Source organism: Ischnura elegans, chromosome 6 (assembly GCF_921293095.1).
Source record: "Ischnura elegans chromosome 6, ioIscEleg1.1, whole genome shotgun sequence".
Taxonomy (NCBI): domain Eukaryota; kingdom Metazoa; phylum Arthropoda; class Insecta; order Odonata; family Coenagrionidae; genus Ischnura; species Ischnura elegans.
Genome location: NC_060251.1, coordinates 102,818,526 through 102,832,637, shown reverse-complemented (window position 1 = coordinate 102,832,637; position 14,112 = coordinate 102,818,526). Strand labels below are relative to the sequence as shown.

The 14,112-nt window shown below is 36.5% G+C and overlaps 1 protein-coding gene across 2 annotated transcripts; it reads right to left on the bottom strand.

Annotated features, from left to right (window-relative positions):
- Window positions 1-218: 218 nt before the first annotated feature.
- Window positions 219-13,883, bottom strand: LOC124161278. Of its 2 annotated transcripts, XM_046537570.1 has the most exons (8): window positions 13,548-13,883; window positions 13,293-13,458; window positions 10,284-10,511; window positions 8,820-9,060; window positions 7,298-7,710; window positions 5,799-5,946; window positions 3,223-3,483; window positions 219-2,496 (listed from the first exon to the last, which is right to left on the bottom strand). In XM_046537570.1, the coding sequence occupies exons 1-8, from the start codon at window positions 13,626-13,628 to the stop codon at window positions 2,310-2,312; spliced, it is 1,725 nt and encodes a 574-aa protein (XP_046393526.1). In that variant the 5' UTR covers window positions 13,629-13,883; the 3' UTR covers window positions 219-2,309. The 2 variants fall into 2 exon arrangements, with proteins under 2 accessions (XP_046393526.1, XP_046393527.1); XM_046537571.1 differs by lacking the exons at window positions 13,293-13,458; window positions 13,548-13,883 and adding an exon at window positions 12,930-13,032.
- Between the last annotated feature and the right edge of the window lie 229 nt (window positions 13,884-14,112).

The following is a 14,112-nucleotide window of genomic DNA, read 5'->3' as shown; positions in this document are numbered from 1 at the left end:
TTTGTCAGTGAGTAAAGATGTTAACCATACATAGGATTCAAATGTTAATAATCATGATGTACATTAAGCTCTTAAAATTAAGTGATCCAACCACATGATTGGTTTAAATAGGTGAGGGTAGAGGACAGCCCTGACTAAGCCACAGTACAGGCATATCAGACTGGGAGAAGGGAGGCCGGGTGCTTTCCCTCGGAAATGTCACACCTCAAAAATTTATATTTTCATAGCTCAAAGCCTCCACCCAGGATCTGAACCTGGGACTCTTCAGTCATCCGCCAAGCACATTAGCCACTAGGCTGCCATACACCCTATTAAACGAGTAACATGCACTTATAAGCTGGAGGGTAGCATCCACAAGGTCATATTGTCCAGATGACAAGTTCATCTCCATTCTCACTCAATCCCCCAGCAACCATTGTTTACTAAACCTGCCCAACTCAATTAGTCCATTTGCTACAAAGCTATCATTCCTTTGTAAATGTATTATGAGATGGCGAACACGAATGTAATCCAAACTCTACAAAAGTGAGGCATAAACAATGACAGCTGCAGAGAAATAAAGGGTGGAGGCTTTTAAAATGTAGTACTGCAGAAAAATGATGAGGATCAAATGGACCCATTGAGTTAGTAATGAGGAAGTCCTAGGAAGAGCAGGAGAGAAGAGAAGCCTAATATAAAATTTGACCTTATACGCCATATTTTGAGACATGATGGCCTGATGAAAACAATCATCGAGGGACAAGTAGATGGCAAGAAAGAAAAAGGATGACCTCAAATTAAATATACAAAATAGGTAAAGATGATTTGAGAGAGAATAAATACATAGGTGTGAAAAGATTAGCTATTTGGAGAATTGAGTGTGGAGCTGGGTCAAACCAATCTCAGAATAGTTGACCACTGCTGATGATGAATATGAATAAACCAAATGATAACAAGTGACACTTATCATATGAATACAAAGATAGGCGACCCAGTATGATACAAACTCATCATATGCAGCAAAAAGATAAAGGTGAGCTGCTATCTGGCTTTGAGATAATATTTCCTGACTGACAAATAACCAAAAAGCCAATTGTAGAGGGAAATACAGTTTTTTTAGGATGGAGATGTTGCCAGGGAATCCACATCCTTCCTTTAATTGGGTTCCCAACAGATTTGTCTGATGAATACTGAATTTTACAGCGGCTGCTTCAGGAGGTAATTTTTATGATGAAACACCTTTTCAGTACCCACACCCACTGTCTCTACAGCTTTATGATCTAGAAACTAACAAATGAAAATTAAGCTAAAGAGTAAAGAAGTGTAAAACAGAGATTGAATATTAAGTATGCATCCTAGAACTGGGTAAATTCCACGTGATTCACACTTTTAACATAGCAAACTCCATATCGGCATTACGGCATGGACAAGCAAAAGTGTGGGTAGCATAGTACTCTGCTTTCATACTTCTCTACTTTTTTAATAAAACTCACCTATCTCACTAAACATTAAATACACAAATTGGGGCACTCCACTCTCCACCTAACATAACCAGCCAATCAAATGCTCCACCATTAATGCTCCTTTGTAATTGTACAGATAAACTAGGGGAAGAAAGACATTGAATTTCCACAATGAATATGATACGAATTCATTATGCCTCCACCATGAAGGCTGAATTCCTTTGTATGATTAAACGGATACAAAATACCTACTTCCCATTAAGTAACGTTGAATTAAATACCGAAAACCGAAGAGATACAATTCACAATGAATGATTTACCCATCCAGACAGTAATATGAACCCAAAGCCTTGGAGAATAGTTCACGGCCTTTCATTCAAGTGAGGTATTCCATTGTTGCCAACTTTACCAATAAAGAGAGTTTATCTTTGGAACAAGGGCATTGACAGAATACATCATCCAGATGGAAGCCAGAGATCTGTTCTCAACTTATATTTGCCAAGTAAAAGTATCATCTCCTATCACTGCTATCTTTAAATTTTTATGTTGGCCCATTCTAAAGCTCTTTAAATCAAATAAGTAACTAATTTGGCATGACTATACTAGCTTTCACTTCCCTTGCTCAAGGATCCAAGAACACCAAGATTCAGTGATGTAACCAATGCTAGATATGCATCCCAAGTTTAAAAAATCATGATTGCTTCAAAATAAAAATAACAAAAAAAACTCTTTGCAAACAAAAAATCAACAAGAAATAATAGTAGCACCTTTCAATCACTGCACCTATGACCAGAGATAGACTAAATGAATATTGAGATGAAAATGTAATAAGCATTTTCCAATTTTTTGATAAGTTTACCTATCACTTCAGACAGCCAAGGCACTGCATAACACAGTCACACAATATCCAGCTTCCCCAAGAACCATGTCTTCAGGCAGAAATGCTTGCAGAAAGATGGCTTCCATCTGCAGCAGGTGCACCAAGCTATTTTGGCCTCCTTCTTCATCACCATGTATCACAGACACCAAGCGAGAGAGCAGATCATCTGCTCCTCTACACAGAAAAAAAGCGAAGAAATTGAGTGGGAGTAAATTGCTAACCCATACATGTATTTATGAGGTTCTGCAGTGAATAAACATATCAAAATGATAACATTTTGTGAAATTTTCCTCACAAAGAAGAAATTTATTGATGTTTGAAAAGATAATGGTACACAGACTTTAGATAATTACTGGCATATATTCTTAATCAAATAATTTTTGAGCTTCAGGAGCCATTTGCACAGCCATTTTCAATTGAGTAATAATAGTACAGCATTTATTTTTCAATAACTCAAAAAGTAGTCATGAAATACATCTACATTTTATTTTTATCATGATTAGATATTAGGCATAGCAAACTTCATATCAGTTTTTCATCGCAACAAGTAACAACATTTATAAACTAGTTGTAATCAATGCCAGGATAAGCATCACCATAAGACCTGAAGTAAAACTAGGTTAACAATGATTGATTCTTTTCTTCCAAATGCATGTAGTATTTCATGAAGCAACAGAATATGCACAAGTATAAACCACTGGATTGGGTGTGAGGTTTTGTCTACCCTATCATTATAGAGAGGACAAAATTTCTCCTATAAAGCTAAGGGAGATTAGGAGAAACAGCAAAGGTAGGAGAAAGAGACAATTACCATCATAGATGGTATCGTGGGTGAAATCCAAAGACCAATCCAGCAGGTTATGATAACACTACAGAAACCTTAATTAGAAAAGTACTAACATGGGTTGAACAGTTTCCTTCGCAGCCTCTGGAGAGAAGGAGATATTCCAGCTGCACAATGATTTCATCACCTCCATCAGGCAGTCAAGCTTCTCAAAAGGACTGGGCAAACTTTGCAAGGACTGCAGCCGGAACCTTGTGTCTAGTTCCAGGCTGTTTTGGTCAGGAGATGATAGATCACTTCTCCCAGCAGAGCTTGCATCCCCTTCAGCATCACTCTGTTTCACTGGCACACTATTGCTAGGTTCTACAACACACAACCTAAAGAAGATAAGAAGCAACACTCAGTGAGGCACAGCATTTTAAAACTTAAAAAACGAAAACTACTTAAGGTAACTCGTGCAAGGTTGAATGAAACAGATGAATTGGTATTATGAGCAATGATTATGGGCTGATGATTACAGAACAATATTAGTGAAATATTTAAGTTATAAAAATGGTAGATACTATTTTCAACTAAAACTATTATGTATTTCATTGGAAAGACCTACGGAATAACGAGAAGGGTATCTTTTAAGTACCTACATGTAGGTTACATGCAGGTGCTTAAAAAAATGGATAAAAATACAATATGCATACATTCACCCACCAAAAAAAATATTCCGACACAAGTTTCATCTAAGTGCAAAATAATGAGTATGTCATTCTCAGCCTCGAATTTAAAAATTTTCAAAAACGTTGACTAAAAAAATGGAGAAGCTTCTGTACTTAACAGGTTTGAAGCATCTTCTAAATTGGGCGATCATATACTTTCAGGACAGCCAGAATGATTTTTTCTCTGTGGATTTTTTGCACAATTTGTGCATTTTGAGTGACTCCGTAAAGTTATCACCATGGCTACTGTTGGCATCAAAATGATGTGCCACTGTACTTTGCAAATATATATCCGAACTTCAGCGCATGCCATAAAAATGAGTTATACATTATTTTAAAGGAAATTTTATTCTCAATTCTGATTTATTTCTTGTTTTCTGAAAAATTCAAAAATGTAGACACACGAGTGCAATAAATGACTCAGCGCACCGTAAAATTAGCCGTTTTGTTAACACAAGAAGTGAAATTTATTTTCAATTACTTATATTCAATTATTCTTTGATCCGAAATTGCACGATTTTTATGTAGTATAGACTATATACGGACATTTAAAAAATAAGCCGGAGCGAATGAATGCTGCATTGCCATGCCTTGCATGCAAAACTTTGCTTCCCCGTAACTGGCACTGGCCCAGCACAGCCCCATTTGGCAACATGGCATTAACAGAAGTTATTAATATTCACAAATATCAATATTTTTATAGATTATGGATCAAAGAAAAATCGCAAATAAATTAAGAAGTGTTTCAATCAATTTTCTTTTTTCTTTTGGGGTAAACTGTGGGACTAGATAGTGTTTAAACATTTTTGTTGTTTTACATCAAAACATGCATTCTGAAAACACGAAAAAGCCATTTTATTAATCTAAATTAATTTTTGCAAATTGTTGTGGAAGATGAATGTTGTAGAATTAGTACATAGTTTCCCCCAGGTTGAGTTACAAAGTTCATGAAGTTGACAAAATTGCTAATTATATGGTGTGCGGAATCAATTATTGCACTCGCGTGTTTACATTTTTGAATTTTTCAGAAAACAAAAATTAAATCAGAATTGAGAATAAAATTTCCTTTAAAATAATGTATTACTCATTATTATGGCATGCACTGAAGTCCAGATATGTATAAATTTGCAAAGTAAAGCGGCACATCATTTTGATGCCGACAGAGGTCCTGGTATACTTTAATTAAATAAAAACCATCACTAGCACACTAAAATGCGAGTAAATGTTTTAACAATTTTTTGCATTCAAGTTGGCAAAAACTCAGGCTTTGAAATTTGAAACCTTTCCCTTGAAACCTACATCCTAACCTCTATATTGCGAATACATCAAGAAATTGGCCTGAAAGTATTGATGATGCAGCAGCAGATGAATAGAAAGGTATGTAGCCGCAAAAAATGCAGTACCCAGTGGCCATCTTGAAAAATGGAGTTTGAATAATGATGGGCTCCTTAAAGTAGAGAATTTAAAACCTGAATGTATGCTGAAAGAGGGTGTAGCATGAGAACATTTGATTCGACAAGGCCTAAGAAAAACATGCCACCAGGAAAAAAAACTATTCTCGCAGACCATAAGTGGCAGCAAAAACTTGGCTGTGATACTTTTACCCCATTGCGTGATTTTTAGCACCAGTGCACATGTAATTTAGGTGACCATGCAGCGATATTTCATATCTCAATTATCAGATAACATCTGATGGCCAAATTTGAAAACTTTAATACATACTTTGAACGTGGTTCATGTGTAATTTTTCCGGGGCAGTTAATATGAAATTTCATCATTACTCGTGCAGCAGGTTTAAAGAAGTAAATCAAACTATGAACGCTGATGGCACATTATAGAAAGCTTGACTTGATGAGGAAAAAATACAGCAAGAACCTCCAATGGAAATTAAAAAAAAAGCTTCATAATCACATATTTATGTAAAATATGAATGATAAAAATACACGCTAGTGAAATATAAGATTATGATAAAGGCATAATACCTTAACAAAGATTTGATAGGAGGGGTGACTGCTGGAAAGTAGACCTTCTGCAGATTCTGAGACAATGACTGATGGCCATCAGGAGTGTCCAAAGGTTCATACAAGGACAACACAATGGATTCCAAAAATTCCAAATCACCTTTGATACCTGAGGACATAAAAAGGAAAAAAATCCTTAAAATACAAATGATGACAATTCATTCCTAATTTTATTAATTAAATGGATAAAAAATAAAAATTCTAAACAGTTTTACTTAACTAACAAGGGGAGACAACGTACCTTGCTCCGCCTTCTTCAATGTCATATTTTTTATGGTATTCGGAATGGCGAATGCATCACGGAAGTGGTAGTGGTCCCATTGAATGGGCCTTAGTTTAGTGGTAATCATTAATATTCATGTGGTACTTCTAGCAAGTGTTATATAATTCCAAGATAGCGTACTTACTCCTTGTGAGATGGGTTATTTGGTGTGGTGATAGAGTTGTCGACACTCACCCAGGGGGCTTAGGTTTGGGGCTTCATCATGACAATATATTATATAGTCTTCATTTTGATCATACAGCAACAAGTACATACTTCATTAATATTAATTACAGTAAACATAGACAGGAGAGAATTTTTTTATCATAATAATGGCATTTAGGTATTTAAGCAGAGTCATTTCGAATGCTGAAATATAGACTACACTAGCAAGGGCTAGTGTGCGCTAAAATATTAATTTTTTGTATTTCTTATACTGATCAACTTCCGCATTAAAAATGAAAACCACTTCTTATGAGAACACATGCCATTAAGGCTAGCAGCAATATGCAGGCAGATGTAATAAATAAGAACACAAAACAAATATAAATTGTCATGTCTCTCGAACACCTGCTATTCACACTACTCCAAAGGGAGTTTACTTACAAAGTACCTATGCACTAAAAGAACCATTCAGAAATATTATTTCAATAAACAAATAGGATGAAATAAAAGTTGATTATTTTAAATCAAGACCAGTGCCAAATGTGTCTTGCCGCTCCCAATAATCTTCCGTAGCCCTTCCAGCATAATAACACGAGGACCACCTACAAATGCCACTTCTTCGAAAAAAAAAGCCACTGTTATTGCTCCCCGTTAATATTTTGCTATATTTTTGAGGAGGGTAGCAAGTGTAGTCTCCATATCTCCACGTTTTATTGACACAGCTTAAATACCTAAATGCCATTATGATGAATAAAAACATTTCTCATGCCTATGCTTACTGCAATGAAAATTAATGAAATACTTGTCACTGTATGATCAAAATGAAGACTACAAAATATATTGCTATGATGAAGCCCCAAACCCAGGCCCCATGGGCGAAAGTCGACGACACTACCACTACACCAAGTAACCCATTCGAAAATGGCACGCTATTTTGGAATTATAAAAAATATGGCATTGAAAAAGGCGGAGCAAGGTACATGGCCTACCCTTGTTAGTCTTCTTCTGTCATACAACAGTATAGATACATCACCTTTGGCTATGTCGTTGAACATGCCCGTAGCACCAGTTGCCTCAGTTCCAATGCTATCAATGAACGTATTCGATTCTGTGGGAGACTTTTCGCTGAAGTCATGAGATCCCAGGAGGATGCTGATGTCCTTGTGCACCTTCTGCTGTTTCTGGACGAGACATGAGCCCAACGGATGACCACGGATGCTGCCTCGGAGAGCCCTCATGGCCATGTCCATGCACTTCCTCAGAGATCGTCTCTCGGATTCCGGACTAGATACTTTGACTAACTTTGGGTGGACCTCCATCGAGCCATTCATTGTCCTGAGCTTTTTTTCCCACTCAAACATGTAGCACGAAAAAATGGCATCCTTGAGTTGTGCATTCAGACTATCACCAGTCCCAATGTTATTTTTCTGGTGTAGTCGACATTTCCTGCAGTACAGCCAAATATTTTAACAAAATTACTACTGCGGAAAGCAGAGAGTAAGGAAGTGATGGGCTAATAAAATAGAATGGATGTTAACTAATATAACAGATACATATCACATTGACAAGCACGTTATCATATCAAAAAAAAGTTCCAAAACTTATGCTCATTGATTTTTTCACGTAATGACACAGAGTAAAACTTTAAAACATATAAATACTATATGTGTAAAAGTTCTAAAGAGGAAAAATCATTTTCTTGACTAGGATTTTAACCTGGATCACAGGAATCCATGGCAGGTGTTCTACCACCACTTAGTACCTACCAAGGCATCTAACGCCTCAGCAGAGTTTTGCGAACTGCACAGGACAGTGATTTACGGTGGCAAACATACAATGTCACAGGGCAGGCACGTTTTTGAGCATAGTGGTAGTCGCGAGACTAGAGCCAGAACTTTGACCCCCAGGGCATTCACCATAGGCGTTATTGACGGAAATGACCCTGTATTAGCCAGCAGTATGGTAGAGCACTTGGCATGAATTCTGGAGATCAGGGTTCAAATTCCAATCAAGGCACAAAATATTTCCTCCAGGACATTTTCGCACTTAAGATGCACTTGCATGAGACCATTTAAGTATGATAACTATGTATTTCTTTAACACTAATAGTATGCAACTATTTCCATGAGTAATGAATGAGAGCTCAAAACAGCCTTTAAATGTGATTTGGAGCCAATATAGAAGGAAAAATTAACATACGTATTTGAATACGATCTGCAATAGAGCACACTTCAAGATATCTAAATCACTCAACTTTCCCAGAGCATTCCAGTTTATATATTTAGAAAAGAAAAGCATGTCTGATTCCACAAGACAGGACTAACACTAATTCTTCATTAACGAGCCAACTACTCTGACCCATCTGGCAAAAAAATGATTCAAATACTTTGCTAGATAAAAATGCTAAATGAATTAAAACTATTAATACCACACAAGCAAACTGGGAAATCATTTTTCTAACATCAACCAATCAAAACAGTCACAATTAGGTAGTATTTATAATGGGAATCAAGATGATCTCATGAATAAAATGGATAAGAGATGCTTAAACTTACTGTTCAGCCAAGCGTGTGTAGTGCTGAACAGCTCTCTCCCTCTGTGCCTCCCACGCTTGCTGAGACTTCCTAGCAATGGCCTCATTTTCTGCGATACGCCTCTCAAACTCAAGCCTCAGTTGTGCCTTTTGATGGGCAGGAGCATTGAGAAGTCTTTGGGCATACTTCTTGGACAGCACACTGTTTTGTTGGCGGACTTCTTCTAGCGGGGATGTAGGCAGGTCAATGGAGAATGTTTTATCTGTGAAAATAAAAAATAAACAAATAACTTTGCTATATGATAAATAAAACAATGGCCAATGTCCAGCTATTTGTCAAATAAAATGCCTCTATCATCCATATCAAGGCTAACTAATGGTTTTAAAAGAAGAATGACAAATTATTTTATATGAAGATTAATGCATGCCATGGATGTAGTATTATATCCATGTAAACTTCTATTTGAGCACTCCAAGAAACCAGTGGCGGATACAGAAAACACTCAAGGGGGGGGCGCAAAAGATATATTGAGTTGCCTTTACCTTTATCGCGATAAAAAATAATCAAGTCACAGGCAGAGTAAAATAAAATTTTAATTAAAGTAATTATACACATATATAAGTCAATGCCATCTTATGATATAAAAAAGTCACAATCGTGGTTCTGCAATGTTTGCCAATATGGCCAGACCCGCAAGGGAGGGGCGTGCGCCCCCCGCACCCCCCATCTGTATCCGCCACTGCAAGAAACTAGGACAGAATTAAATGAAAAATAAATTTTAAATATGTATTTTAGGTGCACACAATTATGCATGCATTTCACTTCCTGAAATTCATAGTATGACCTACTGAAAATATCCCAGATCCATTAGCTGACAATGGACTGCTTCAATTAATTAACCTCAACAGGCATTGAAATTTTGATGCTTATGCTATGCAACCAGAGAGTGTCTTTAAAAATTAAATCAGACCATCTATGGTGAAAGGTCCTAACTCAGCGTGAGGATAGACAATTATCGTTTTTCTTTTGAAATTCCCTTGCTTACTTATCACTGAACATGTCATTCTTGTAGCCCAATTATTTATTGTCGTCCGTTGAACAGAGGCATGTGTTATGAACTCCAGTGTTTGCCTCCATTCTTAATCATATCAGGTCCTTTAAATGGGAATTGAGCATTATACCAACCACACTGAGCCAATTATAATTTTTAAATGGGTAATTGAGTCAATTATCAACAAGCAGAATTTTTCTTGACTGAATCAAAAAAGATATCTCATGTTCAGTTTTGGTGACAAACCCTGAATATACAACTATGTACTGTAAATCTATTCATAATTTGTTAGATTCATTGGAGAAATGAATCAAAATACCCCAGCTATAATTCAATTCTCAATTATTTACATGTATGTATTCCAATACCTCTCATATCTGGATGAATAACATTACTCTAATGAGTAAAAAGTATACAAATTGAAAAAGTTTTACCTTCAGGTGGAAAACTGGGGACAAACTCCATCAAATCGTTCATAACAGACTCATTGCACACAGGAGAGAGAATTTCCCGATTCAATGGCTTGCTTTGATCTAGGCTGAGAGGACTTGGGCTGGCATCTGTAGGCAATGGGAAAGGCCTAACATCAGGCAACTCTAATGGCAAATGTTTATGAGCCATGTTCAAGAGCTCCTCCTCACGTTTCTTGGCTTTAATTTCATCTGGAAAAGGAAGAAAGAAAAATGTAAATCATATTAAAACCAAAATCTACTAGCTAAAACTTTACCCTGATACTGATGTTCAATGCCACGAATATGATTTTTGCCAGCCTCGGTAGCGGTGGGGTTAAGTTCTCGCCTGCCAAGCCAAAGGTCGCATGTTCGAGTCCCACCTGGGTAGGAAGCCCCTACCCAGGGATTGGTTGTGTATGATAGTCAGTGTTTCATGTTATTTCCTCTGATGTAAAAGGCCTAAAATGAGCTGTTTTCGGGGCGATGAAAATAAATAAATAAATAAAAATAAAAAAGAGGTCGGAACTGAATCTAAAACAGAGAAATATACAATCAAATTGATTGGATGTTAACAAGGAATTAAAATGAAATTTATCTATCAAAAGGAATGGTCCCAGATATCAATGAGGATCAAAGACATGGTAGATAACAGACTTAATGAGACATTAATAGGGAGCAGACTTCAATCTACAAAGTCATGCAGAGGTGAAAAGCTTAGACTGCCCTAGGGTGAGATGGATGATGGAAAAACATGAGAATATTTTTAAGAGTGACAAACGATGAGCTCATGAAGAACTCGGCAAAAAAAAGAATGAGGCAATATGAATTATGAAAACCATGTCAATAGCATCAGATGTAAAGGGCAGTAGATGCCGAAGACCCCATCCAAAGAATATATCCTGTGCTCTTTTGGACAAAAAGATAGTAATTATAAAAACATATGAGGGATGAGTAGTTTTTGTTTATAAAAGTAAACTGTATCCACCTTTCTTTTCTCCATTCTGGTACACATTCTAGCACAAGTTGGGTATTTACACGGTGCATTTTCGTGTTCATTCACATGTCCATACATTTAGACATTAATGCGTATGGGTTAATGTACCGTGTAAACAGGACTTTAAAGATTTCAATGCAAAGACGTGTTAACACTTTGAGTGCAGGCTGCTAAATTTAAAGCCCTACTGAAAAATCCAGCCATATTTACTATATTCGTAAATTTTTTTAAAACATTAGCATCAAAAATATATTTATATCCATGTGGATTTCAATAAAAATGGACTTTGCTTTTCTTTATGAATGAGTTGAATAACATTTACTGCTAATTTTTAAATATATAATTTAACAATGAAAACCTACTGTTTTTGAAAAATAAAAAAAGTTGCAACATATGATGTACAGCCATAACATGCATAATAATTTTTTTAATACACTCAATTTTAACTATATAAAGCATGGAAATCATAAAAAAGCATTGTTCCAAGCAAAGCATTAAAAATCCTGGATGAAAAAAAAGGTCAATGCACCCTCAACGAATGGTCCATTGGCCCAAAGAATTTTCACACTAAGTGGCCTAAGATGAGGATGCCAGTAGCTACGGAGGACTTTTCGTCCTCAAGACATAAGGTGAACTCTTTCTCCATCGAGCAGTTGATTTTTGAAAAAAACAGAACCACTAAGCAGTAAACTGGAAAAGTACCAAGGGCGAAATATTACGGCTTCACGCATACAAAGCCAATTAAATGGAAAGACGTAATATTACGTCCATGACAATCCTCAGAAGGATTAGCAGGAGGTAATATTACGTCCATGGCACGCAAAGTGTTAAGGAAGACATTTTCACCAGAATTCAAGTTTTTCTTCAGGTAAATTAATTGTTCACCTAATTGTCCATGAGAAACAGGGTTCAATTCCACTGAAATTACAATCCTCTAACTCAATCTATTATTGTCTCTGCCTGTTTACAATATAAGAGTGGTTCACAGGGTAAACAATATTTGTCGCATGTCTGTTACAAACCCGGGCGGAAATTCAGCATTTAGTACCATATGCATAGATGCCACTTCGTTCCAATCAGTATACTTTTTGTCTGGAACGATATGTCTAGTCACAGGCCAAATCTAGAAGTTTTACTCATGTCAGCCAAATACCGTTTTCACATAATACACTCACTGTGTGGAATAGAACCAATATAAAAGTAATAGAAATTGTACTTAGAATTGAACTTTATCAGGTTGTAATCAGTAGCAAAAATCCACAGAGCTATATTCAAAGATAGCATTTCTAGTATAGGACTGGGGAGCTTTATGTTTTCATACACAAACGCAATTTAGCAATATTAAATAATTGAAAATAAAATTACTTTGGCTTCATCGAAGTTTTCACAAATTCTGGTACTTACAAGTAAAAATCAGTCACAAAGAGATGCAGACCTGAGTAATATTCAACTATCTAAAGTCTGCATTTATATATTCAAGCATAGGCGAATCTCCCCTAAATATTAAGTATATCATTGAAGATGCAAAGATTTCGGCATTGACATTAGAGTCTAGCACACTTTTAAATCTAAATAACACGTATTTATATTAAAAAAATCTATCTAATTAACAAAAACAGTGAAGAGGTACTTACAGACGATGGCTGAAGAATACAACCTGTGGCTCGCAAAGGTTTACACAAGGCACACATACATCTGAGTCATTACCGTTTAGTTTATCAACAGGAGGAGACCTTTAACCTGCTCCAACAACGAGGGGCGACTGTACGGAATTGAGCGACTATGAGCACAGAGAATTGGGACACATGATGACACGGATTCCAACCTAACTGTCATGCCCAGGCGGAAATTGACGTGAGGCGATTGAGGTTAATAAGTAATCAACATGACACAGAACAAGCACCACAAGGAGATCTTCCCATGACTCCACATAGGATACGAGTAAGACATAATGATATTTTTATCATCAAATCAAATTACGTGGTAAGGAAACAAACCTTGTTTTTTCAAGAGGAGAAGAAGTCTATCGACACTTTCTTTAGCAAAATTAGCCATGGATCTCCTATCCTTATCCGTGAACAGCCACTTTCCCCCGGTCGTTGCATCTTTTTGAAGGGCGGTTACAACTAGCGATAGGCCTTCCAAATACTTCAAATATGCTTCCTGAAATTGATTAGTACGAACAGTTACAATTAAATAATTGATCAACAACTTAACCATTACTGAAAATTTATGGTGATAGTTTAACACACCACATCTTTATCCTCCTTCTCTAAGTCAATCGCAAGGACCAGGCTCTTCACAGCCAATTGCCTCAGATTGTCTTCGGCCATTCTAGAAAAATATATTATTTGTGCGGCTTCGAACAACAAACATATTTACATATCACAGTAGACTGACATATTGTCCAGCACTTTACTGCTTGATGTAATCAACGCCCTTTGATTGGACTCGGCACATGTCACGTAGCATTTCTCTCACTCTAATTATAGTTTACGTAGCCAATGACAAACGAAAATTAAGATCAAATCAATCAATTAAATTCAATCCACACATTGCGATACACGTATACGCCCATCCAGCTATCTTGTGATTCAAGTTTTTGTTTTGTATCGCGGAGCCCTCTAGCAGCAAAAATGCCAACCAACGTCGAAACAAGAGAGTGACAAAGGCGGGTATACGCGATTTTTCAAAATTGAAAAATGGACTGAATGATCGTAATGATCTCATTTTCCTGTCTTGAAGAACTATTGAGAGGAAAATCAATGGTTAATTCTAAAATAAAATCCACGCTGTGGGTCTAATACTCGCATCCTC

Bases quoted from the DNA above. Each gene is read 5' to 3' on its own strand.
- LOC124161278 (XM_046537570.1), bottom strand. From the start codon at position 13,628: ATGGCCGAAGACAATCTGAGGCAATTGGCTGTGAAGAGCCTGGTCCTT. The intron at 10,512-13,292 runs GTTTGTTTCCTT...TTCCTTTTCCAG, and splicing joins TCTCCTCTTGAAAAAACAAG to ATGAAATTAAAGCCAAGAAA. The intron at 5,947-7,297 runs GTGATGTATCTA...TTATGTCCTCAG, and splicing joins GTTCAACGACATAGCCAAAG to GTATCAAAGGTGATTTGGAA.